The sequence below is a fragment of the Macrobrachium rosenbergii genome, chromosome 17 (genome assembly GCF_040412425.1).
Source record: "Macrobrachium rosenbergii isolate ZJJX-2024 chromosome 17, ASM4041242v1, whole genome shotgun sequence".
Lineage (NCBI taxonomy): Eukaryota > Metazoa > Arthropoda > Malacostraca > Decapoda > Palaemonidae > Macrobrachium > Macrobrachium rosenbergii.
Genome location: NC_089757.1, coordinates 7,199,922 through 7,226,240, shown reverse-complemented (window position 1 = coordinate 7,226,240; position 26,319 = coordinate 7,199,922). Strand labels below are relative to the sequence as shown.

At 36.7% G+C, this 26,319-nt stretch overlaps 1 protein-coding gene across 4 annotated transcripts in view; it reads right to left on the bottom strand.

Annotated features, from left to right (window-relative positions):
* LOC136847691 (neural-cadherin-like) overlaps positions 1-26,319 on the bottom strand; it is a 349,841-nt gene that overhangs the window by 55,496 nt on the left and 268,026 nt on the right. For all 4 annotated transcript variants that reach the window (XR_010855804.1, XM_067119506.1, XM_067119508.1 and 1 more), the window contains 2 exons: positions 10,948-11,091; positions 3,243-3,358 (listed from right to left, as the gene is read on the bottom strand). Coding sequence is in view for 3 of the 4 variants with exons in the window: in XM_067119506.1 (XP_066975607.1) it covers positions 3,243-3,358; positions 10,948-11,091 (260 nt within the window). In the remaining variant the exon portion in view is untranslated. The remainder of the gene's footprint in view (positions 1-3,242; positions 3,359-10,947; positions 11,092-26,319) is intronic.

The window sequence follows — 26,319 nt, the reverse complement described above, 5'->3', positions numbered from 1 at the left end:
ATAAAAGTGCAGACCGCTGAATAATGTATATATAGTCTGAAGTTTCTCGTGGAGGAAAGACTGCACATTCAAGGAGAGCACTGCACTGGCAAGAGCTTCGACAGTCTGTTATCGTCATTATCATTCACAAAGAGCAAAAATCCTCGTGGAATGATCCTTCATTAAAAGCTTCTCAAAGAAAAGACTCCCCGCCTATTTCAGAAAAGAAAAATTAGAGAACCAGTAATTATGTGTTAAATAAAAAATAAACCCGGTGATAATATATATTAAAAAATAAATGAATTTAGTCAAAACTAGATATACGATTAAAAATCGGAAGTCATTTTTTTCTATCTTCTCCCAGACTTACACCGATTGACCCAAAAGTTGCGATGCCCGTTATTTGCGGCCAATTTCGCTAAAAAATATATAAACACTAAGATCTGAACGCATTCCTCTCCCCTGCACGGGTTCCAGGCTCAGCTTGAGAAAAAATATTCATTTAATTTCCAATTAGGATTTTTAAAGGATCTCGGAGGAAACAGCATCGAAATAAATTAAGAACTTTGAGCATTCATTTGTCCATCGCGTGACGGCTGTACTGTCACCCATCTGGTGAGTTTGGCAACTCATTTCTTATAAAGTCAGAAGTCATCGCGCGTCTTTGCTCACGAGTGACAGATCCTCTTGCTAAGTGTAGTAAATATACAGAATAACCTTCTGTAGAAGAAGGATCAGGGATATTTGGGGTGTATGGTTGTGCACACATACTGAGTAAATACAATAACATGTAAGCCCTTGAAAATTTCAGGTATTTATGAAAAACCTACTTATGTTAATAATATAGCTTTGAGGAGAGATGTAGTGCTTTAAGACTGATGACTTCTGGTGGCAACGTCCATCAGCTAACACCAAGATCGGTTTGATTGATCAATAGGGAGTGCCCTCCATCTTGATAAATATTACTGTTATATTTCAAACTCTGAATACACACACTTTCTTGGTATGTTTCAAAACACGCGTAACATTGCCGCCTCTTTTGTAGTGGTGATCTTAAAACTTTCCCGACGTTTGAATAATTCCATCCGGACACATCAACAGATTTCCGAGCACTTACTTGCCCGACCCGGACAGGGTGTTGGCAGTATCGTTAGTTTTCCCTCGGTGAAAAACACCCTTTGAAAGCTCAGCCTGCAAGACAGGAAGGGGAGGGAAGAAGAACGCTGTTAACCGACGGAAGATGGCTGGGGAAAACTTCCGCGTTGTTTCTGGGAAAGACGACTCTTCCACACTCAAGAAAAGGAGGATTGAATGGGAAATGATGCGTACCGCCCATTTCTCGGAGAGGAGGAGATATTGGCGTATAACTTCCCAGACAAAACGGAACGGTGTTTCCGTCGTTAATGGCCGGGCCATTCCAGTTACTGCAAACTTTGCTGTGGTCGTTTGTACCAGGTTTTTTGCAGATATCTGGATTTTTTTTTTCTCCGAGTGTGCGCTGTCCGGGGGTAAGGTGTCTTTACTGAGGAAACTGTTGACGATGATACGTCAGATAGATAGTAGATAGATAGATAGATGAAAATCACGATAGCCTGTTGCTACTGGTAATGTGAAAATTATGGGAAACGACAGTGACTAGAACGCTAAATACTATATAAAGCTTCGAACACTGAATACCTGCAAACATCTTTGGGAAACTCGGTTCCCCTACTCGTTCAGAAATACCTGTCGAATCTCATTGCTGGCGAAAACAGTAATTTTTTTCGGGTGGAATGACAGGTGGAACTGTTCTCTCTCCTACTTACGGCACACATAGTCAAGATAACTGTTTTAAAAGATATCATCAAAGAACTCCCTCAAAGCGTGACGAGTACAACTATTACGCTTTCTCTGAATTAAAAAAAAAAAAAAACGGTTTAACGATGCTACACGCTAACGCCCACTACTGACTTCAAATATCGGTGATGAAATACTTGCAAATAATGTTTCTCAACCGCTTCGGGGATATTTACTCTGTAACCGAGCGATCAAAGACTGTAGTTTTATGTGATTAGTGTTGGGAAAAATCGACAACAAAGTTAATGTAACTGGCAGAAGACATACGATACCAAACAAAATATTAGCCTACAGTTGGAGGGAAGCTTTCAAGAGTCCTTTGGTTAACGCGATAAAAGTATCTATATCCTGTAACGTTGAATAAGAGCTGACACTCTATCCTGCTTAAGTGATTCATTTCATGACCTAAATATTAACATACGCCAGGAAAATTATAACATTTTGCGATAAGGATTTATTTTAAAACATAGGTTGTGACCTTGGGTAAAATCTCATGGTCCAAGTTTACCTAAAGTTAAGCAGCTTACTTGGCAATTTTGTGAACACTCTTATATAACTTAAATTTACGTTTTATCTGAAACCAAATATTTCATACTGCAGTCACCTCTCTACTAACTTATTAAAAGATAGGTAACATTTCACAATCTTCTACACTTGAAATTCTAATAACTTCTTTCTCATTACCAAAACTACTAGAGCCATAGTTTCGATCAATGCATGTTCTTGCAACTAAGTACCAATGTTAATACACCTTTTAAAATGAACTGCAATCATTATATCCTTAAGTCTGTTGCCTTTACACTTATCACTCCAGAAGCTAAGTAGGCTAAACAGAAATTTCAGCCACAACAATATATACATGTTCGAAGTTTCGTACTAAAGCAACCCAGCTCTGCACAGCACTACTGCTCTGTAATTCTAAAACCGACATGACCGCTAATGTCAATTGTGCTTGGAAACCAATCTATTAGTCTAGAGCATCACAGTAACTTGAGCATTTGAGAACAACAGGACAAACATACTTCTAGTTTTGTGCGGGATTATCCCCTCCTCCCGGGTCATTAAAATTATAGTACTATACTAGAGAATGCTATCTTATTCCCCTCGATAAATTAGACCATGACTCGTTTGCGACATTATAACACAGCCATATTACCCAATAAGTTTTACCTCTGTCCAAGGGCATGCTACACAAAATCATTATGCTTCAATTAGCTTAGGGTGCTACAGTAGTCGTGCTTCGCCATGAATAAGCATCATAAATTCATAACATGTTTATCACAAGAGGAAATTCACGCAATGTTCAAGCTCTTGATTAATTCTGCTCTCAGTAAATTGAATAATTATTTATAAATATTTAAAACTAAATGTCAGTTATCGTCCTAATTAAGTTTGCTGTAATATAAAGACTGAAAACGTCGACGCACCTTCTTCCTTGTTTCATAGTCGAGCGGTTGCGCCAAGTAGACCTCCCCCGTCAGGTTGCCCACGGCGAAGGTTCCTTCCTCGTTGCCCTCCACGATCTCGTAATTCAGGTAGGACACTGCAAAAGACGTAAAAGAACGCAAAAGGTAATACTAGTAAAACACAAAAAGGGGAAGAGAGAGAGAGAGGAAAATTCTAACCCAAACTAGGAGCGCATGCTTTATTATTACCTTAGCATGAATTTAATTTCGTTACGACAAACCAAAACAAAGAAAATAATAACGATCTCTGCACCATCAACCCAGTTATGTCATCGCAACTTGCAATCATCTCTTAAAGGCAAACCAGCAGAAACCAATTAACCAGTGAACGTTCCAGTTTTAAGTAAATCTCCATTCCAACGTTTCCATTTCAACGAACTCGAGTAATCAGATTTGTTTTTTCAATATGGTTCTTAGCTAACTGTCGAAGGTAGCAGTTGGAAACAGGGAATGAACAGAAAAACAAACAGACGTATTTGATTATTGATATGTCGTGTTGTACACCATCACATTACCTTCAACAAAAACGGAAGGCCTCGACGAGGTAATCCTCGCCACCAACAGGGTAAAAATATTTATCAAATATAGTCTCTCCAGTTCTGTCTATCTATCTACCTATATCTCTATCAATCTCTCTCTCTCTCTCTCTCTCTCTACACACACACACACACACACACACACACACACACACACACACACATATATATATATATATATATATATATATATATATATATATATATATATATATATATATAGAGAGAGAGAGAGAGAGAGAGAGAGAGAGAGAGAGAGAGAGAGAGAAACTTTACCTCGTCGAGGCCCTCACATCTTTTCTAAAGAGAGAGAAGAACAGAGAGAGAGAAAACCTCTTTGCTCGCTGAACTGGACTGCTCGGTGGAAATAATTCGGTATAATGTCTTACCTGACAAAAATTGACTGAGAATAACCTAACGTCACAACTCCAAGGGTTATCGACATCCATCGAGAACTGAGAGTTTCTGAGGCGGGTTCTATTTTTTCCATAGCGTTAGGTACAGGCAAACCTCAATGGAATGTAGAAAGGCGCAGTGTACCGTGTCACAATCAGAAAAGTTTTTGGTCAGTTTTATTTTTGACATTTTTGACATTTTTGCACACAGTAACGAGATGCCTAAGATAAAGATTACTTTAGCAGTTTGTTCATTTACATGTTGTTATGAATATTCTCATCAATTTTCTTTACGGCAATCAAGCGCTAAAGATTAAACTAGCAGGTTGTTCATTAATTTTCATTACGGATATTTTCAAAATTTTTCTTTACGAGAATCCAGAGATGCAGATTAAACTGGTAATTTGCTTATTTAGTTTTTTTGTGAATATTTTCAGCAATTTATTTTAGAGAACAAACCCCATAAACCAGGTGTCTTTCCTTTTGATAAATTGAATAAAATTAAGAATGACCTATAAACTTTTATTTCAATGACACTCGATATTTTCTCTATTTCTTCCAACATTTAATACTCGCCAACTGTCAAAGAGTCCGATTTTACCGCTGAAATTCATACCGATTTGACACGCAATATGAACATTTGTTTTCAACATTCCACTCGTTTACTTATGGCTCAATATTCTCGAGTTTCATAAGAGAACGAAGGCTAAAAATATTCAGGCAATAAAAAAGAAAAATACATAAATAAAATAAAATTCGGGTCGCTACTCTCATTCCGAGGAGACAGAATTTGATACAGAACAGAAAGTGCATATGGAGGAAAATGCGATAACTATGCAAAAGGATTATATATGTACTACATACATATATATACTGTACACACATTATTATGTATATATATATATATATATATATATATATATTATATATATATATGTATATATATATATATATATATATATATATATATATATATATATATATATATATATATATATATATATATATATATATATATATATATATATATATATATATATATATATATATATATATACACGAGGATGAATGAAAACTGTAAGTCAAAAAAGACTGAAATAGCATACGAAAGCAAAATTATACTTAGGTCTAGTACGATCTGTGTTGCTTTAAGACATGAACCACGGGATGACAATAAACTTATATCCAAAAGATTTTTTCGACTTGAGAATACAGCTTTAAAAAGACTGTTAGGAGGCAGAAGGGAGGAGGGAGTACGAAAGGATACTACATGAAAAATGACGGCAGTTCCATACAGAGAGAGAGAGAGAGAGAGATGGAGATGGCTTGGACATGTCCTTCGCACAACCGCTGGGAGAACAGTACGTGATAGCGTCAGGTGGACTTCTGTGGTCACCAGAAGATTGGAAGACCCAGACCGACTTGGATGAGAGCTAAGAGAAAGGAGACTGGAAATACGCGGAGATTTCTGGGAGATAAAGCACAGGAAAGACATGAGTGGCGGAATTTCAAGGACGTGCTTTGGTTCGCACGGCGGTGGAGGCGAAGTGTCCTTATATTTTTTTGCGTGTGCCCGGGTCAGCGTCTCTTTATAAAAGTAATCAGAGTTAAGGCATGGAGGTCCGTGCTTCAGGACGGTACGTAAATTCCTAACGTCGGAATAGGAATATATATATATATATATATATATATATATATATATATATATATATATATATATATATATATATATATATATATATATATATATATACAGTATATATATATATGTACATTCACTTTATTGCTCAGAAGTAGAACACTGAGATCGCATTTGCAAGATTCACGGTTTATGCACGGCCCACCGCCACCTGTCGACCCACCTACGACTGGGTACCTATAGTAGCTAAGAATCAAGAAACAGCCATGGGGCTCGCAACCTCATTCCTAAAAACTTGTTGACAAACCAGAGTGCTCGATCCTTATGTCCCCTTGATATTTTTATTTTAAGTATTAGTCCACAAATCTCCCATTTATAGCGAATTCATGATACCAGGCGGATAATTTATACCAAAAGGGGAATTTTATTTGAAAAGTGGAACTACCTGAACAGGGTTCGAACATACACCTTTCTGGGTTGGAACCCTCTCTCTCCAACGTACCAAACTTGAAAGGCATCAGTTCGAACCCCTGTCAAGGCGAGTGTATTTATCTCATATATAAATCTCTTTGGTGTGAGCTATCCACAAGGTTTGGTGAATCCGATATTAGAGTTATTTATTCCTTCGTTTCTGGCGGCAACTATATACAAATGCCTTCGCTGTTCACCGATTGTTCGCCACAATGTTACATAAATCAACAAATCAGTGAAATCGCAGAGAGAGAGAGAGACAGAGAGATGTCGGACATCAGTGCTCAGTCAAACTATATGTATTACTATGAATGATTTAGCAAGTGGAAAGCCTTGAGGGATAATCCCCATTCACACGGGTGTGGAATCATTCGTTAGCTATTCAAATGGGCTATAGATCTACAGATCACGGATAATATAATCTCGGCCAAGACTAATATTCACAGGAAATGTATGGAATTGGTCGGCGTTACAACTACGACAGAACAGCTGGTGACAACACCGTCATTTATTAGGATTTCATGATTTTATGGCCAGAAAATGATTCATGCGAACGCTCGCGGGTCTGACCTCCGACCTTTCACACTGAAGGGAAAAAACTCATCTGGAAATACTGATAAAAATGAAGATAAAACACTGAAAGAGGAATATGAGAATTCGAGAAAAAAGAGGGATTGCTGAGCATTTTTGGGACATCGCAATCCCTTAAAAGGAGAGGAGGTTTTCCTAAACCAGTCCTCCGACTTGTGGTTTTATTGTATACATTAGTTTACTATTGAGTTTCTGACAACTAACAGCTTGCCCAAAACATTTTTGCCATGAATCAGGATACCCAGACTGAAGTAAAATCATCTACTATTCTAGAACTGTTCGTGAACGCAGTATGAAATCAAGTGACTAATAGAGTTCGTGAATTTACTACTGTCCGAAATGCGAAGCGGGGCGTGCACGATGCAGTGGCCGCATGCATTCAATATGCTCTCGAGGGCGATATCTAAAATAATGTCCAAAGAATAAACAATGTTGTGACCTTAAGTAAGGACGGGGGTGATGTGCATCAGCAGAAAACCCTTAAAGGCACGAATGTTTACTGGAATAAAGCGCAACAATCACAGTAAATAACACAAATACTGTATATCTGTCATACGTCGAGAGAGAGAGAGAGAGAGAGAGAGAGAGAGAGAGAGAGAACTATGCAGCCGGAAAAATAGCCTAACTGCAAGGCGAAAAAGTGAACGGTAGATATAATAAATGACTAAAACTATAGACAATCTAAACGAGCAATTGCGCTGAATTTCAATGGGGCCTGGAATGGTAGCCTCGACTTCACACAAGGTTAAAATTGGACTAAAAATCTACATTAAATGAAATAGGTGCCCCATTAGACAAACAGATGAGCGACGAAATGCTCTCACATATCTCTCTCCACTTAGTCAATGTTGCTTTCATTATGCGCCTTCTTCCCTTATAAGGGCAGCTCCAGAAGGTGTCAGCTTTCAGGTCCTCAGAGAGTCTTTCGGGATGAGGTTGCTAGCCCCTTCCACCTCTTCATTCTGGCTGCAAACTACCACAGACGACTAACTGCCATGTAACTTACTTACTGCTTAGATCAACAAGATCTCTGTAAAATTATGACTCCTCCATGCTTTCACTTGCACAAATCTCCACATATTCCTTGCCCATGTCTCATAGTTCTCATCCAACTGGGTCTGGGTCTTCTACCTCTTTCGGTACCCAGAGGAGCCCAGCTAACACTACTACATTCTATTCTGCCTTGGGTGGTGCAAAGGACATGTTTAAGCCATCTCCTTCTCCCCTTCCTAATTACCTCATTTACATATGGGACTCTCGTAATAGTACTTTTTATGGTGCTATTTCTTTCTCTATTCTTCTTAAAGCTTTATTCTCGCTTCGACATACATCTTATATTGATAGTGTATTGTCATATCGAGATGCTCATCCATACAGCCATGCGGATCGTACTAGACTAATGTATAATATCACTTCCGTAAGCGATTTTAGTCTATTTTGTCCAGTCCCTACGCAGCACGGCCCTTGTTTGATTTGACTCCCGTAGTCTTTCACCAAATTCAAAAGCAAGAGAACCTGCGCTGGATGCCAGTGTTCCTAAATATCTGAAAGACTTAGCCTCACTGGCCTTTGCTTTATCAAACGATATTGTGACATAATTATTCCCGTTTTCTTTAGATTTATTTTCATTCCCACCTGTCCAGGTATATGATGAATTCTACTGAGCCAGCTTTGCGAATCTTGTGGTATTTGCTGATTAAAAGAGCATAATTTCCGAATTGTAAGTCTGTCAAGACTCTCTTGTTACTCTAAACGTTTTCTATCTCTCAACCCGTTCTCCATGATAATGTCCGTGAGGAGGGCAAACAGTAGGGGTAATATAATATTCCACTGTGGGAAAGTCAACTGACTAGGTTCTATGTACATTTGCAATGCTTTTGCTTTTCTTCATGAATATTTTCAATTAGTTTGACGTATTTAACAGAAACGCCGTGGTGACGGTGCCGTAATGTTGGTCTCTAGATCCTGTTAAATGCCTTCTCTCTCTCTCTCTCTCTCTCTCTCTCTCTCTCTCTCTCTCTCTCTCTCTCTCACACGCATAACAGAAATACCATAGTGACGGTACCATAACATTGGTCTCTCGATCCTGTTAAATGCCTTCTCTCTCTCTCTCTCTCTCTCTCTCTCTCTCTCTCTCTCTCTCTCTCTCTCTCTCTCTCTCTCTCACACACACACACACACACGTATATATATATATATATATATATATATATATATATATATATATATATATATATATATATATATACATATATACATATATATATATGTATGTATGCATACATATGCATATTTATATGTATATATATATGCATGTATATAAAATGCACGTTAAAAACGAAGAAGAAGAAGATATATAGATATATACACACACACACACACACACACACACACACACACACACACATATATATATATATATATATATATATATATATATATATATATATATATATATATATCATGAAATAACAATATATTGAAACTGAAACACATTTCAAAGGATCGACTAGAATTTCGGGAAGCCATAAAAGTGCAGCGTCCCTGATGGCTAATAATGATCCTCTCCCCCGAAGCTAAAAAAAAAAAAAAAAAAAAAAAAATCGCAAAGCCCCATTTTTTCGTCTTTGAAAATATGGCCAGTATCATAACGAATCCAAATTACAGTCGACGCTGTACAGTGTTCCCTGGAGATTAATTTTAATCACGACAGAAACATGAAATGTGATTAGCGTTCTCCGATAATACCCTCACGCCAAAGCTAATATTCCGAGTCGGTAAGCTTTCAAGAGTAATATAAAGGGCTTAGTGAGTGTCAATATTAAAAAAAAAAAAAACTAGAAAACAGAATTAAAAAAAAAATCAAGAGTATATGACACGTATACCTTTTGAAATCCCAGCTATTATGTCAACAACTTGAGTGTGAAATTTCAGGGCCTAATGGGAGGTAAAATTGGTTCGAAATCAATTCTTTTGACATTTATGACATGATTAGTTGTTCATTTCTAACGGAAATAGTCTGGGGTATGAAATAATAATATGATTTTTGTTCTCAGTTGAAAATGGATGCATTTATTTGTAGGACAAGGTCTTTTCATTAGGTAACGCTAATAACATTGTTTAATTAAAAAAAAAAATACGTGAAATGTAAAGACTATAATGATAACAGGTACCGACTCTATGCACTGCCATAGATACAATACCCTTTAATTTCTCTCTCTCGTTATATTTGGGGATCAGCTTTCTACTGAAAGCCTTAAACCAGGAAATGAAAAGAATGAAGAAATACTCCCTCCTAAACAGCATCCGAAAAGACACTAGTTATAAGTAAGAGAAAAAATCTGCGCAAAATATTTACGAAAAACTAGGCCAGCCTTTAATCTCTATGAAAACAAATGCTGCAGAGAGAAAACGCGAATAATGTATCTTTTTTGGGGGGACTAAAGTTGTTCGTAACTGAAAGGAGGAAGAAAAAAGTAGACAGCTACTGCACCTGGGATAGATGCAAGAAGAAAAATATGTTCTCTGTCATTAAAAGTTCTTTACTCGTAATTTTATTTTCCGAAATACGTGATTTTTCTCCTTGATTGATTCAGTGATTTATTTCGCCAAAAATGTAATCAGTGAACACGCCTGACATTCCCTCATCGGTTTCTTTGCTGCTGTTTAATGAGCACATCTGCAGGAACATAAACCAAATAATTATGTAATGAAAGTACTTCTCAGATTACGGGCTGCCCAAGAGCAAGGGCCCGTGCCATCAAATGGCTGGCCTAATCTAAAACGAAGGAACGCCCTTCTCAGATAAATTAGAACAAAAACGGTGTGAAAAAATCCTCAAGGATGTGATCACGGAAATATAGCTGGTCTCAGAAAGTTTATTCCTATCATGGCGTCGAAACAAACACGCACACGAAATAAACAATATTTACAAAAGGGCTGATCATCACTCGGTAAGTTCTACCTAGTGTCAACAAGTAATATAAACAGAGAGAGAGAGAGAGAGAGAGAGAGAGAGAGAGAGAGAGAGGTACCTTCATCAAGATCGGTGGCGTTGAGACTCAGGATGGTCTGGTTGATGGCCTCGTCTTCATCGACTTCGACTTCGTAGAAGTTGCGCTCGAAGAAGGGAGGGTGGTCGTTCTTGTCGGCCAGTCCCATCCGCAGGAACTTCGTCACTGCAAAAGAGAAAAGGAAATATTAGGCTGAATGACTTCTGGGGTACGACGCCTTCGGCTAGGCTAGTTAAGGGCAGGTTGATTAGTTAAGAAAAATTTGGTTAGGTTAGCTACTGCGGGTTGAAAATATGAAGTCTGTCAGCATTTTCCAGGGGCACACAATGTCAAGTTAGGTAAGAAGAAAAACTTATCTAAGGTGGAGGAATTTACCTGGGTAATGGTTAAGTTTGATTAGGAAAGATAGAGTCAGTTTAGGTAAGGCAAGGGAAGTCAAGTTGGGTAACGTGAGACGAAAAAAAGTTTTCATCGATCTACCAGACTGGGAGAGAAGTGAGCAATGTTGATGGGCAGACTTATTTGATATGTCGTCGACAATTTACTACTCCTACAATTTCTTACAAAAAACAAACATTTTCCTCTTATCATGGGCATGGAAATAAAAATCAAAAGGAAATGCACTAAAAAATTAAACGATCCGAAGTCCTCTTCGCCTATACCAAATGACAAAAATAAGGAATTTTACAGCCAAAGAAGTACAGTGACAGATACTCGAAGTCATTTGGAGCACCGCAGTGTATGAGCAGCCTTGAGGAAAACACCAAAAAAAGAAAGATATGATGTATTTTTTATTCATTAACATCGTCTTAATCATACTGTGTACACAATCATACGGAACACGACAAACTTACACGGAACATAATATGCATATGGGTAAAAGACTAATGTTCTTTGCTCTATCTATGGCCGCTTGGTATTGACTGATTGATTGATTAATTGATTAATTGAGAGAGAGAGAGAGAGAGAGAGAGAGAGAGAGAGAGAGAGAGAGAGAGAGGGAGTTGTACATTCCACTATTTATTAGTTCTCCAGGATCTGACAAATACATTAGCGGATTTGAGCTCGTACCGTGTCGTGGACGGGCCTCTAAATTAACCAATATTGCTTCCAATAATTTACGCTGATACTGTGTTTACATGGTACTGACATCAAACGCTCCAATAATCTCATCGGAAATGCACTCCGTCGCTCAAACAGTTCAACTGAAGTCCATGACGTTATTTAATCTGAATGAATTTGCAGCAGTCTCACACGAGTCAACATCACACCCACACACCTAGTGGTTAGAACCCCATGCTTAACCAGAGCATAGTCCTGGGTTCGGTTCCTGGAAGTTTGTCCACTTGGGTGAGTGGCGAGAAGCTTGTGGCTCGCAACCTCACCCCGAAAAACTTGGTGGAAAGGCAACGTCCGCTGAAGCAACCCACCTTAAGGAAAAATCGTAGGCAGATGAGTCTTTTCTGTAGTTGTACGAAACTGCCACTGTTATGGAAATCATACCACACGGTTGGCTCTTCCGGTGTACACCATTTGAAAAATGTGGCAGTGATCGTTGTGTTGCCTTCCTGGAGCCAACCGCTGTTAGGGGAAAGGCCTTGAGATTTGAAAAAAAATATAGGTATAGATGTGTGTGAATGATTCTAGTTACCACTGAAACTTTTTTATCTAGACATAGGCCTAAATGTTCACGACTGCGTCTAAAATTAGGCTCCATTTAGTCTTTCCTTCGTTAGCATTAGTGTAACAATAACGCTTACCAGTATTACTATCGTTATTACCATTTGTAATAAAATGGTGATAAGAGTACCGCACGAAAGCACTCAGGAGTACTACATTTAAGCTTTTAAATCAATTACTCAAATCCAACAGTTTCATCGTCATCAAACGAAGCGCAGACCATCCTTTTGATCAGCGCCCAGCGTAGATTTTAGTCTCTGATACCCGACAGAAAATTCTGACCTGGTTTTCATCGATTTACGCAAACTAATCGGCCTCAGAGAGATCAAGCCTTTTTTTTTTTCTTTATGTGGCAGGACGCAATGGTAATGAAAAGAACTTTATGTCGTTACTGAATTTCGAACATCTGAATTTCCAGTTGAAAGGATTTAGAAAACGAAACAGCTTTTATTTTTTTTATTGGAACCAACACGTAAATCGTTTAGAATAATCAAGGACATTAGATAAGTAAATGAGTAAGCGTATTTTCTTCAGACCGCTGAATTTGATCATTACGTTTTTGCTCGTTACAGAGAACCAGCATATACATACGCGTATACGTACAAACACGTCCGCACGTACATATTATATATATATATATATATATATATATATATATATATATATATATATATATATATATATATATATATATATATATATATATATATATATATATATATATATATATAAAATTTATATATATATGATTCATGAAAGCTTACTGTTAAAACAGAATTCACTGTCAGAAAAGGTTGCTCACAAATCCTAGTTGAGACGAATTTAATTAACTTTTCTTCAACTCAAATTAAACGTTTTAGAACCAAGTATCAAACTGAAAACGAAATGAGAAGAGGACAACAAAATTCATTTTCTTAAATGCCTCAGTCATTAGAGATAACGCCGAGTATAATTTTAATTAGGGTTAATCTGCACTTTGCTTTTACAAGCACTTAAGATTTGCTCTCCGTGATATTAGAATGAGAATCCCACTTATTTTCTATGTGAGAATAGCCCCAAATCTTCTGCCGAGCCCCAAAAGTTGAGCCTCTACTGTAGACGCAGTCGGTCATAAAATCAAAACCCCCCACACCTGGACAGCAATAAAAAGTTACATCAAATCCTAGGACGTGTTAGTATTTTTTTTCTGAATCCCAATACTATCGACAAAGTGGTAGTTCATTTTCAGTAAAAATCCGAATTTCAACGAAATCGGTGCACATATATCTGCAGTTTCGACTGTGAGAAATCTTGTACAGGATTGACAAATGAATCTCTTTCACAGGGAATAATCCAGCAAAACCATTCAGGCAGATATAGATGCCAAATTCTATCTTGAAAGATACAACAAATTTGGATCTTCGTATCCACTGGAACCTGTGACATTTTAAAGAGCAACTGGCGGTTCAAAGGACAAATGATAGAATCTGCCTTAATTAAACAAGTTGACACCATGAACATCTAGAAAGGGTTTTGGAATTCAGATGAAATGGACAACATATTTCTACAAACAAAAAAATAAGATTGAAATAGACAAGCCTAGATCTGCCTATATATATATATATATATATATATATATATATATATATATATATATATATATATATATATATATTTATATATATATATATATATATATATATATATATATATATATATATATATATATATATATATAATATATAAAAAGAAAAATTTTAAGGAGAAATACGGATAATTATCTTAACTGTTCTCAGTCATAAGTTACCATTCAAATAAGATACAAGAATCATGCACATGATAAAATATGATGACCTACATCTCTACTTATACAGTTCCATTACAAAGAAAACGAATTTACGAGATCATGAGATAAAATGCTGACGTGCAGTTTAGTTGACACAGAATTCTCAACAGCCTGTGACTTCCAGAGCGTCGTTTGAATAAGAGTTTAACGCTGTGAGCCGGTTAATGAACACATGCAAAGCTCGAATAAATGGGAGAACGACATTCGGTACATATGTGTACCCCGTTTAAACGGTAAAGTTTTGATAGTTGAATTTGGTGAGGCCATTACGTAGTTTATAAGGATGCAGCAGCACTCACTACCAGTGTAGTTATATCATTAAACTCAACCCTTATGGAACACAAGTCCGACCCTACGTAAGTTACGTTCCATCTCGAAACTCATAATACGGTACAGTAATTTATTTCTACTTGCTTTTACAGGAGCCACTGATGAGAGAGACTAGCAGTGGGCTATCGTTACGCACTGAAAATTATAGATATGAAAAAAATGATCAATATTATTTCTGAAAGAAACAGAGACAGGTGCAGAGGCGCGAACGCACATGGGAGGTTGCGAGAAAGGTATCAGTTCACGGGCTTCTCTTGTTATCTGGCACTGCGAAGCCTGACCTCTGCAACGCAGAATGGAGAACGAGAAAACAGCGATTAATCAAGTTTTTGAAACCTATATATTCCAGTGTTTCGTAATTCGACACGCCTTTGAATGAAAGATAGATGGATGGACGCCACCCTAAGAGAACCCACAAGAGTTGGGTTAGAATAAACGCGCAGACACCACAACAGAAAACGGAAGCCTTGTTGGCCCGTCCGTTGGCTCGAGTGACTGGCAGTTTATCGACTCGGAATTCATGCAAAATGACAACTGGAGTCGCAAGGTAGTGCAGCTCCATATTGGTAAAGAATATTGGCGAAGCTCCACGCTGTGGATTAAATGTAAGTAATAGGATCAGATTATCATTAGCCCAAAAAAAGCAAGCTCCAACAGCTGATGTTTAAACATATTAGAGTGCGTAAATTTTATAAATCTACAAATCATATTTCAATGTGCTCAATAAAACGAAAAAAAATAAGCTTCAAATAATCTCTAATAAAACGACCCCTTGGTATTATTGAAAACTTCCTGAACAATAAAGAGAAAAGATATTCTTTCACTTCTTTCTCTGAAGCAACAGCTCGCTTTAAAAACTAAGAAACGAAATAACCATCTCGACTTTTCACTCCCAAGTGAGCAGCACCAGAACAGTTTTGTCACTAAACATTTGTATACACTTCTCATCGTCTCTTACAACAGTTATCAAGCTTTCTTTATTGAAACATGAAACATCAGCACCTATTTTTGTTATCAAAACCAATGCATATCAGACTGGTTGTATGATAAACATATCGTTTTTATAATTAAAATTAATTTAATATTTGAAAACATTTTAAAAAACCTAATTATAGTACGCATACTTGTCGCACTGTAGGAAAAAATCAAACTCCTGTTGTTTTTTGCGAAATATATTAAAATGGTTAAAATTCACTACAGTTTCAAGACCAACGGGTCTCCTCTTCAGGTGAATGCCCGAAGATGGTTATTAATCTTTTTCCACTTTCAACTTACGCAACTTTCCTTCTTCTATTGTATTATACTGTCACATGAACAGGAGACCAATTGGTCTTGAAACTGTAGTGTATTTTAATATTTTTAATATATTTCGCAAAACGCAACGGGATTTTAATTTATGAAAACCTGTCTTAAATGAATGACATTTATGAGAGGAACGATTTGTATGAATTCTTCAATAAACAGGGACTAAAAATGCAAATATATATATATATATATATATATATATATATATATATATATATATATATATATATATATATATATATATATATATATATATATATATATATAGAAAGATTGTATGTTTAAGAACATACATGTGAAACGAAGACTGGTAAAAATTTAACATGAATCATTAACAAGAGCATAATGTCTATCAGAAGAAGCGAGCGTCCTGTGTTATTAACTCCTCAGCGAGAATGAACTATTTTCGTAGCCTGTAAATTTTGAAAAAAACCTGATGTATGAAATGATATAAGTCTACGCGATATTTTCCGACGGGATCTATTTAATAACACAGAATTCACATCTATCAAAGCCATCTCTGGAACGGGGAGGGTTTGAAGAACTGGCCAATAACAGTCTTCTCTGAAGCGTCATAAATACCTGGGCAAAATTACTCGGCCGAATTTAAACATTTTAAAATCTATATATCTTTCCGATTTTCTGGTAACTTTTGGCTACTAACGGCCTAAATGCGCATCAAACACTTAACATTTTAATTTAATGATGGTGAGAAATTGACGTCATTTTAAAAATGCAGAAACAAGATAGAAATCAATTTTGCAACCATTCCTGTCTACTCAGGTCAAGATGCTACAAAAAGCGTACTCTGACACCTACTGAAATTACACCTACCTAGTTTACGTAATGAGTCAACTATGCAACAACAAAAATAAATGGAACTACCTATAACGCCGCGCTACCAAGCTTTTTTCCTCAAATAATGAAAAATTTTTCTCCCTGAATACGCTAGTTCTTCGACCCTCAGAGTAGAGGCGGAAGGGAACCTTGTTCAGATTCAACGACAACGAGAAGTGGAATGGAAAATGAGGGAAAAGAGACGGCGAGAATTAAACTGAATGTATCTCCTCTTAGAGTGTACCAGTTGGAAGAGTCAAGAAAAACAATAAACTGATAGAATTGCAACACTTCTGAAGTCAGAACGCGACTAAAAATGTCAGTCGCCTCCTAGTGTCTATGTCAATGTATTCCTCCCTCAAGGATTTATTGTCAACTTTCCAAACAGGAGAAAAAGGCAGAGGGAGAGAAAGATGAAATGGAAGAAAAAGAAGATATAAAAAGAGTTCTATAAAAAATAACTTCGTTGTTAAACACAGTGAATAATGATTGGACTTGGGTCTATTTCCTGAAGAATCCATTGGGTCTCTGCTGACCTATGGAGTGAATTATGTACCTAGTAGTTAGTTGACTGTCTGGGTAGCAGCTAGGGCGAAGAATGGAATGGAACTAGCGACCAAATATCAGAAAGATTCTATGTATATGGAAAAATATGTGAAACCAAGACCGCTAAACTTCTACATACACTCAATAAAACAAGACATCTTTCAGAAAACGCATTCGTTCTGTATTACATACTCCCCAGCGGGAATGAAATAGCTTTCCAACCTGTAAATGTTGACGAAAATCTGATGTGTGTGAAACCCTGTAACTCTGCGTGATATTTCCCGACAAGATCAATTTGGTAAAGCAGAATCCACATCTATCACAGCCACCGCTGGAACGGTTGACATTTGAAGAACCGGGCAATAACAGTCTTGTCTGAAGCGTAATAATTACCGGGGCAAAAATACCGTCCTGATTTAAACATTTTAAAGATCTAAATCTATTATAGTTTTTTGACATCTTTCAGCTTCTAGCGGCCAAAATTTGCCACCCGGAAAACATCGACTTTTTAAACACTGGTGCGAAATCGAAGTCTTTGACGTTCAAATAATTAAAAAAAATATGGGAATATGACAGAATTCCATTTTGCACCCAATCTTGTCTCCTCAGGTCACAGTTTGGTGGCGAGATGCTGCAAAGTGGGCACGTGTGACACCGCCGGAAACACCTAACCAGTTTATGTAATTAGCAAGTGATACTTTTCTAAAAACCGAAAATAAAACGTAAGTGGAGTTACTTATCAAGGCACACAACCACGCTTTTGTCTCAAATAATGAAATGTTTACCTATGTGAATAAGTTAGTTCTTCGACCGACAAAGAAACGAAGTGGGAGGGGAAATAGGGGGGAAGGAAAGACACTGGAATTGATTTGGATTGATCCCCTTCTTAGAGAATAACAGAAAAACAAGAAAATACAAAGACTGCAACACCTGTGAACACAGCACGCGACTAAAAGATGTTATTTAAAACAATTTTGGGAATAATGATTCCCCTCATCAAGTGGCTAAAAATTTGTGCCCCGAGCCTGGGGCCAAACGACTTGGGGTCCCTTCCCTGAAAAATCCAATGTATCTCCGCTGACCTACGCACTGAATTACATACCTAGTAGTTAGTCGACTGTCTGGGTAGCAGTTAGGATCAAGAGAGGGATGGAGCTAGCAGCTTCATCTCAGAGTTTGTCGAGATACGGATGTTACTACCTTATGAAACCAATTCCTCGGAGAAGAAAAAATGCATAAGTGAATATATATATACTGTATATATATATATATATATATATATATATATATATATATATATATATATATATATATATATATATATATATATAAACTTCCAACCATGAGGCCTACAGTAACCGTCTAGGACGCCCCACTCTGAGGTGAAAAAAAAAAAATTGCTATATAAAGCGGGCACTAAATTTTCCCATTCTGAGGTCAGGAGACCAGAGCCGAGGTGAAAATGTCCTGCGCAGCCTCGTAAGATGTCGGGAGAAGGTTAAGAATGTCCCATCGGGGTGAGGAAGTTTCAGGGCACAAACTTTTTATACACGGAGCATTACTCTAGCACAACAGGGCTTTTAAAACTTGTTCCTCGCCAGCTGACACAGCGGCCCTTTTCATCATATAGCCTCGGGGAAACAAAAAAAAGAAGGGGCAGAAAAAGGGGAAATAAAAGGGGCAAAAAAAGAATCTGTCTGATGGTCAGGTATTTACTTAACTTCGTGTAATAATAATAATAATAATAATAATAATAATAATAATAATAATAATAATAATAATAATAATAATAATAGAACAAGGTGCTTTCAGTTCCTCTTACGATTCTCATTTCTTCGAGACTGATCTGTGCTAAGACCTGGTCGATGCACATAATCTGGATAAGGGGAAAGTCAATAGTTCTGAATATAGGCGCTTTTAGTTTTCTGTAAAAGAAAACTATTGTGCCGGCTTTGTCCGTCCGTCCGCACTTTTTCTGTCCGCCTCCAGATCTTAAAAACTGCTGAGGCTAGAGGGCTGCAAATTGGTAAGTTAATCATCCACCCTCCAGTCATCAAACATACCCAATTGCAGCCCTCTAGCCTTAGTAGTTTTTATTTTATTTAAGGTTAAATTTAACAACAATCGTGCTTCTGGCAACGATACAGGATAGGCCACCACCGGGCTGTGGTTAAAGTTTCATGGGCCGCTGCTCATACAGCATTATACCGAGGCCACCGAAAGATAGATATATTTTCGCTGGCATTGATTATACGGTGTAGCGGCTGTACAGAAAACTCGATTACCCCGAAGAAACTTCGGAGCATTTTTTACTGTTTATTTTGGGACACGCAGAAGTTAAATATGGCGTAAGCTAACCGTAGAGTTTCAGATTGTCAGCATACGGTAACTATAGTAAAATCTCTACGACTTTCCTTATAATAATATAATAATAATAATAATAATAATAATAATAATAATAATAATAATAATAATAATAATAATAATAATAATCTACGCTCTTTCTATTCTTCTCACTCTGTTGATCCTCCTCGATACCTAAAAGACAGTGACTAATTGCAGCGAATTAGCTGCAATTATTTAGCACTTTGTTCTACGTTCTTTGTTTTCATGTTTTTCTAAAGACATATAAGTATGTGCAACTATTTACGGTTTATCACTAATCCTTCATTACGAAACTTATCAAAACAACTTCACTAAGATGAAAAACAATTAGTGAGGAAAAACATAATAATAATAATAATAATAATAATAATAATAATAATAATAATAATAATAATAATAATAATAATAATAATAATAATAATAATATGACGATGAAGAAGGGGAAGGAGAAATAAAATAATACGGAAAATACAAAAATTTGTTTGATAAGGGATAATGTCACAATGTTAAATCAGAATGATCAATTTTGTCCTTTACAAAAATAAACGTGAAAACTTCAATGTAAGAATGTTAAAAAAATTTTTCAAAATATATCAATAAAAATCTCTTACTATAATCATTTAATTTCTTCCATTAAAGCACTACACACATTTCACATTCACGGGAAATCTGCTATGGTCCTACTTGATTCGCAGCTCTTCAGTAATTAATCGTCGGCTCCCATGATCTCTTTTGTTATCAACGCTAGTAGATGACAGAAGTAATTAAATCAATCAATCAATAATTATCATAAATTTCCGGTATGCGTTGCACGACTCTTTGTAGTTTAGGAAATGCATCACCCAATTAATAACTGTCATTACAGAATTCATATATTAAAATGCTCCACCTTTGCTGGGATATTTAGACTTCGTATTTTAATTCCCTTTCAGATACGTGGGTATAAGTAATTCTTGGCCGATTATACAATCAGTTATTCAGTGTGTATAATCATGTAACAATTTCTAATCGATTACAGAATGCAAGGATTCATAGCCGGATAACTAATAAATTCTGGATTTTTTTTACAGACGGGTTATAATTTCTAATCAATCACAAAATGCCAGTGATCACAGCCACAAGCATAACTAATTACAGAATATCTATAATTAAGTAAGATTTTAATCAACGACAGAGTGTCTGCACTCATATACCAAAGCGTAATTTATAAACGATTATCTATAATTATATCCGAAAACCTACTCTGTTACCGCATACTTAAGATTAAATTTGAATGTCTAATCAGTCATAGTGTGGTTGTAATCATACCCGAACATCTGTATTTTCAGATTATCCAGCGGCAAGATCTTAATTAAGATGGTTTTAGAATAAGATGGTAACTTCGTTCCCATCTTACTCTGAAATATTATTTTCTACTAGACGAACGAACACTTCCAGCGTAATACGCAAAATGATTACGAAAACATCAACAGTCACGCAAGACGACATGCTGTAAAATGAGTTGCAGATTAAAAACAAATTTAGTGGCAGTAGCTAAGGATTGGCCCCAACTGAATATGTATGACAAGAGATCTTTCATTATATAAATATTCTCTTTGTCAGTTTAAGTCTGGTAGGTATACAGCGAAAAGTTACTTTTCCTCCCTAACATAATGTATCTTCACTAGCGTAAATTCAAGAACCGCGCACTAAAAAATTTCTGAATGAATAGAGAAGTCGAGCAAGTAAATTGCGACTAAAAACAGCCGTATTTTCACGTTTATACTCGGAAGTCTTCCCCCTTCCCTGATAGTTTTCATACTCTCTCTTGGAGAAGAGTATTTTGAGATGATCTGGTCATGTGACGAGAATGGACGAAAATAAGCTGATTAAAAACTATACGATTCAGAAGTGTTAGGAAGAAGGAGAAGACCGCTCTCTCTCTCTCTCTCTCTCTCTCTCATGAAACTCAAAGGTTGACGCTTTCTACCCTCGATAACCATTTCAGTAAAACTGCGAAACTATTTGCTTCACGGTCACCAAGGCCAAGAATCGCTTGTAACCATAACTTAACGGGAAGGGCGGATTAAACGTGATGTACTAATTTGAGAAGCTGAGGCTAAAGGTAAGATTAATGTGGACGCTCCCTCTTTAAGCATTAAAATTTGCTGAAGGTATGAACAGTAATCCGGAAGTCTCCGATTTCAGCAGCAGGAGATGCTGACGGTAGGAAGTTTCCGATTTGAGCAGTTAGTGGTGCCGAAAGTAGGAAGAATAATGTAGATGTTTCAAATTTGAGCAACGAGGGTTTCTGAAAGTACAAAGAATAATCTGAAAGTTCCCAAGCTGAGTAGCAAGAGATGTTCAAAGTATATCTGAGCACAAAGAAGGGCTGAAGGTATGAAGAATAATCTGGACGTTCCCAGTTTGAGCAAGAAAAGATTTGGAAGATAAGAATAATCTGGACGTTGCTGATTTGAGCAGAAAGAGATTCTGAAGGTTAAAAAAAAAAATAATCTGGACGTTCCTGATTTGCGCAGAAAGAGATTCTGAATGTGAAAAAAAAATCTAGACGTTTCTGATTTGAGCAGCAAGAGATTTTGAAGGTAACAAAAATAATCTGGACGTTCCTGGATTGAGTAACAAGAAAGGATAAAGGTAGATAGAATAATCTGGACGATCCCTATATTAGAAGCATGAGATACTGAAGGTAGGAGAATCGTCTGGACTTTCTCGATTTGAGCAGCAAGCGATCCCAAAAGTCAGAAGAATAAACTGGACGTTCCTTAGCTAAACAGCAAAGAAAGCGAGGGTAAAATGAATAATCAGAACCTTCCCGGTCTGACTAGCAAGGGATGATGAAAATAAGTGGGAACTGTGGTTTAGATTTAATAAAAGTCTGGAAGCAAGAATCCAGTTGAAAAAGCAATTTAAAAAAATCACGAATTACAGATTAGAATTTTAAAATCTTAACCAGTTCCTAGGGAGAAACTATGATAATTCTAACATTTTTTGTTTTCAACGGGAAAATTAGGTGAAAATCTGAAAGCAGATTTTTGCCCACAGAATATTTACAAGGGAAATATTCTCTTTCCATTCAAAACATTCTGCACTACAAAAGGAGCGAAAATATTCATTGTCTGAACAACATTAAGCTCCGACCTTTCACTCTCCGACCTCAAAAGGAAAAATCTTATTATCCATAGTCCATTACTTCACCAGGTTCATTTAGCTTTGAAAATAAATAATGGTTGCTGGGAAAATATATACAGTAATCAGAACGGAGCGCAGATTTTAAATGATCTAAGAATGCATTCATGATAACGATGATGATGATGAAGATGACGGTGAAGGCATACGTACGAACAGTGGGACTTAAATAATAATAATAATAATAATAATAATAATAATAATAATAATAATAATAACAAAATCTATTGGTCGCATACAGGCAGTACGTACACCATCTGGATATCGAGAATTACAGGAATCGTAATCTAACTTAACAAAGACGCGTTCTGAATCCAGCTGGAAAGGTGAAAGGCTCTTCATATATTTCCCGTCCGGATTCCGTGTTTACAGAAGTGAGCGCATCCAAATAAATGTCAGGATTCGTCAGTTAAAACAAGACTAAGGCAGCGACCACTTTCTAGTCTTTTCTCCGAAGCCACCCTCTATTTTGAAAAAAAGAAGCTTAATGTAAAAAAACCATAAAGACTACCAAAATATAAGAGACGAAATAAAGCGAATAACAACAACATGAAACCTCAGGAAAACAATCGCAATAATGACCAACTTTAAAACGAACTTCGCAAAGTCCCGCCGGCCACAAGCTTCACAATTTCTAATTTTCCCCCAAACTCTCTTTCCCTCAGGGGTGGGGGTTGGGGTTGCGGAGCTGATGTAGGGAGAAGGAGGGGAGAGGGGATGGGGAGGTGGTATAGGAAATTCCTTTTGGGTGGGCCAACTTTGGCAAAGGCCGCAGGAACTTGATATGCCTCCTTTCACTCAGGCGTCGAGTTGGCCTCATTAATGGCACTGCGTCGTTTCGGAAATGAGGAAAATGAGAATACTTGATTAACCTAGAGGGAGGACTTATTGCCAAGCTTAATCCTCATTCCATATATATAAATAGGTATTTACACCTACACACACGCACGCACACACTCCCACATACACAAACTGATTACTACAGCGATGGTTATCTGCCTTCTTACTTTGCACGTTTGACGAAACCATACGGAATGACTATTCTTTATCAATAAAGATTTATAAGATATCCCTTCACAATGAATTGTCATTAAAATGAAATAAGGAATTCATACAAAGAAAAAAATATACTAATGGCAATAAATAGAAGTTTATTTAGGATAGGAGTTACGATAGTCAGATCTCTCCGTCTCTGTTGGGCCAGAGTTCAGAGGTACATGTGAGGCTTCTTACTCCCTTTCACATTGTACCTAAGGAGAAAGGTGCATGTTGGATTATGGCCAACTCAGTTGCAACCAACCAACCTGTCAACTATACATACATACATATATATACATATGTATAAATATACACACATATATACATATATATACAGATATATAAAATATATATATATATACATATATTATATGTATATATTATATATATGAAATTTTTTTATCACACTGTGATTTATACACAATCACGAAGCTACAAATGTCGCTTAATATGAAATTCACGCTACCTCGGGAATATTCGCCATCGGGGATATTCCCGAGGAAGCGTGAATTTGATATTAAGTGACATTTGTAGACTAAATTTTCATATTATATATTATATATATATGTATGTATGTATATATATATATATATATATATAATACACACACACACATATATATATATTTATATATATACGCATTGCACACATGCACAGCAGCACGAAAAAAGTTTAAGCACACAGCACAAACTGCCTAAGCTTCCCAGAAGCCTCTAGTTATCAAAAGAAGGCAGAGCACGCAAAAGCACGCACACGGGACATAAAAAAAGCATAAAGCAAGGCGTCTGTTCCCCGAATGATTTGTGTCGACCAAAGACCCTTTATCTCGGCGGAGGATGACCCGGGCGATGGAGTTTTAAATCTGAGATTTAGTCTTGGAGTTTTAAATCTGAGATTTAGTCTCAGCGAGGAAAAACAACTGCTAGAGCGAGCGTTTTATGACTTTAAGCCCGCGCCTTGGCCGCCTCCTCCCTCCCCCCAAACGCCGCCCACCCCTGGCTAAATATTTCCCTAAACGTTTTTACATTACAAAGTTTCAAAACTTGGGGTGTATAAAACTCTTTAGCTTTTCGGTTGGGAAAATTAAAAAAGTATTCCTTCGTATCTTTTTCGTGATGCGGAAAGAAAATCGATACATAAGAACACAGGAATAGTGCACGCAATTGCGTACGCTATATCAATATGCAAATAAAAACATAAACACATACGTATAGAGCTTAAGAAAAGTATCTTGTCACGGTTGTGATAAAGAAAATACTTTAGAAAAATACTGCAATATTCCTGTGTTTCATTTTCCTTCAATAATTGACCCAAATCCAATATATTCACATTAATTAGAAAATACCTGAATCCTATTACTTGGGCTCAAAAGCATCAGCTCTGCTTCAGTCAAATTTGAAATGTAAAAAAAATTCTAGAAATCTGAGATAATCAAATGTTGTCACCCAAATCTACCTGGAAACATATCGACATTCTTGTTACATATGTCACTAATGTAACAAATGACAAGGTCCACGATTTATTGATACATTTTTCATAAAGACCAAAGTGAATTTACTTCACTGAGTAAGGCAAGGCCATGTACAGTATATGCAGTATCAAAATCCTCATATATTTTCAACCTGTATGTATAACTATCGTGTTACTTGAAACAAAACCTTAGTCAAGTAACAGGGAGACGGATGATGTTACACAACTATTGCATGTATCAATGAATTTCGAGTAATTCTCATGTCAGTTACCTCTTACAAGCGTAATACGAGTCTATGTTAAGTGAAATCCTAATACCTCTGTAAATGAGCGTGCACAGAAACATTAACTCACTGCGATCCTCGTCTTACTCAATTTTCCAGATTTCTAATTTCCGAAATGAGCTCTTGTCATTCTGCATAAAGCGATGCAATGAAAAGTTGATGAGACTGCAAAGGGGTTTCCGCACTTGCTGTCGGAGGTTTTGCAAGTGCCAGAACGCTTTTCTTTTCTTCCGAGAGAAGGTCATGAGGTTAATAGGAATGTTTTCGGATGATCAGAGGAGATTGAGTTTTCTTGCTGGATTGTGAAATTCAGTTCTACGTACTGTTAGTTTTACCAATACCCAGAATGAAGTGATTTTTTTATGGCTTCACGTGGATTCAAATTCATTAAACTTTCACCTGATGTTCAAAGAGTTTTCTGGGAAAACGTTCGACTTACCTTAAAGGCAAAAAAAAAAAAAAAAAAAAAAAAAAAAAAAAAGCCTTAACTGGAACTGAGAAAAT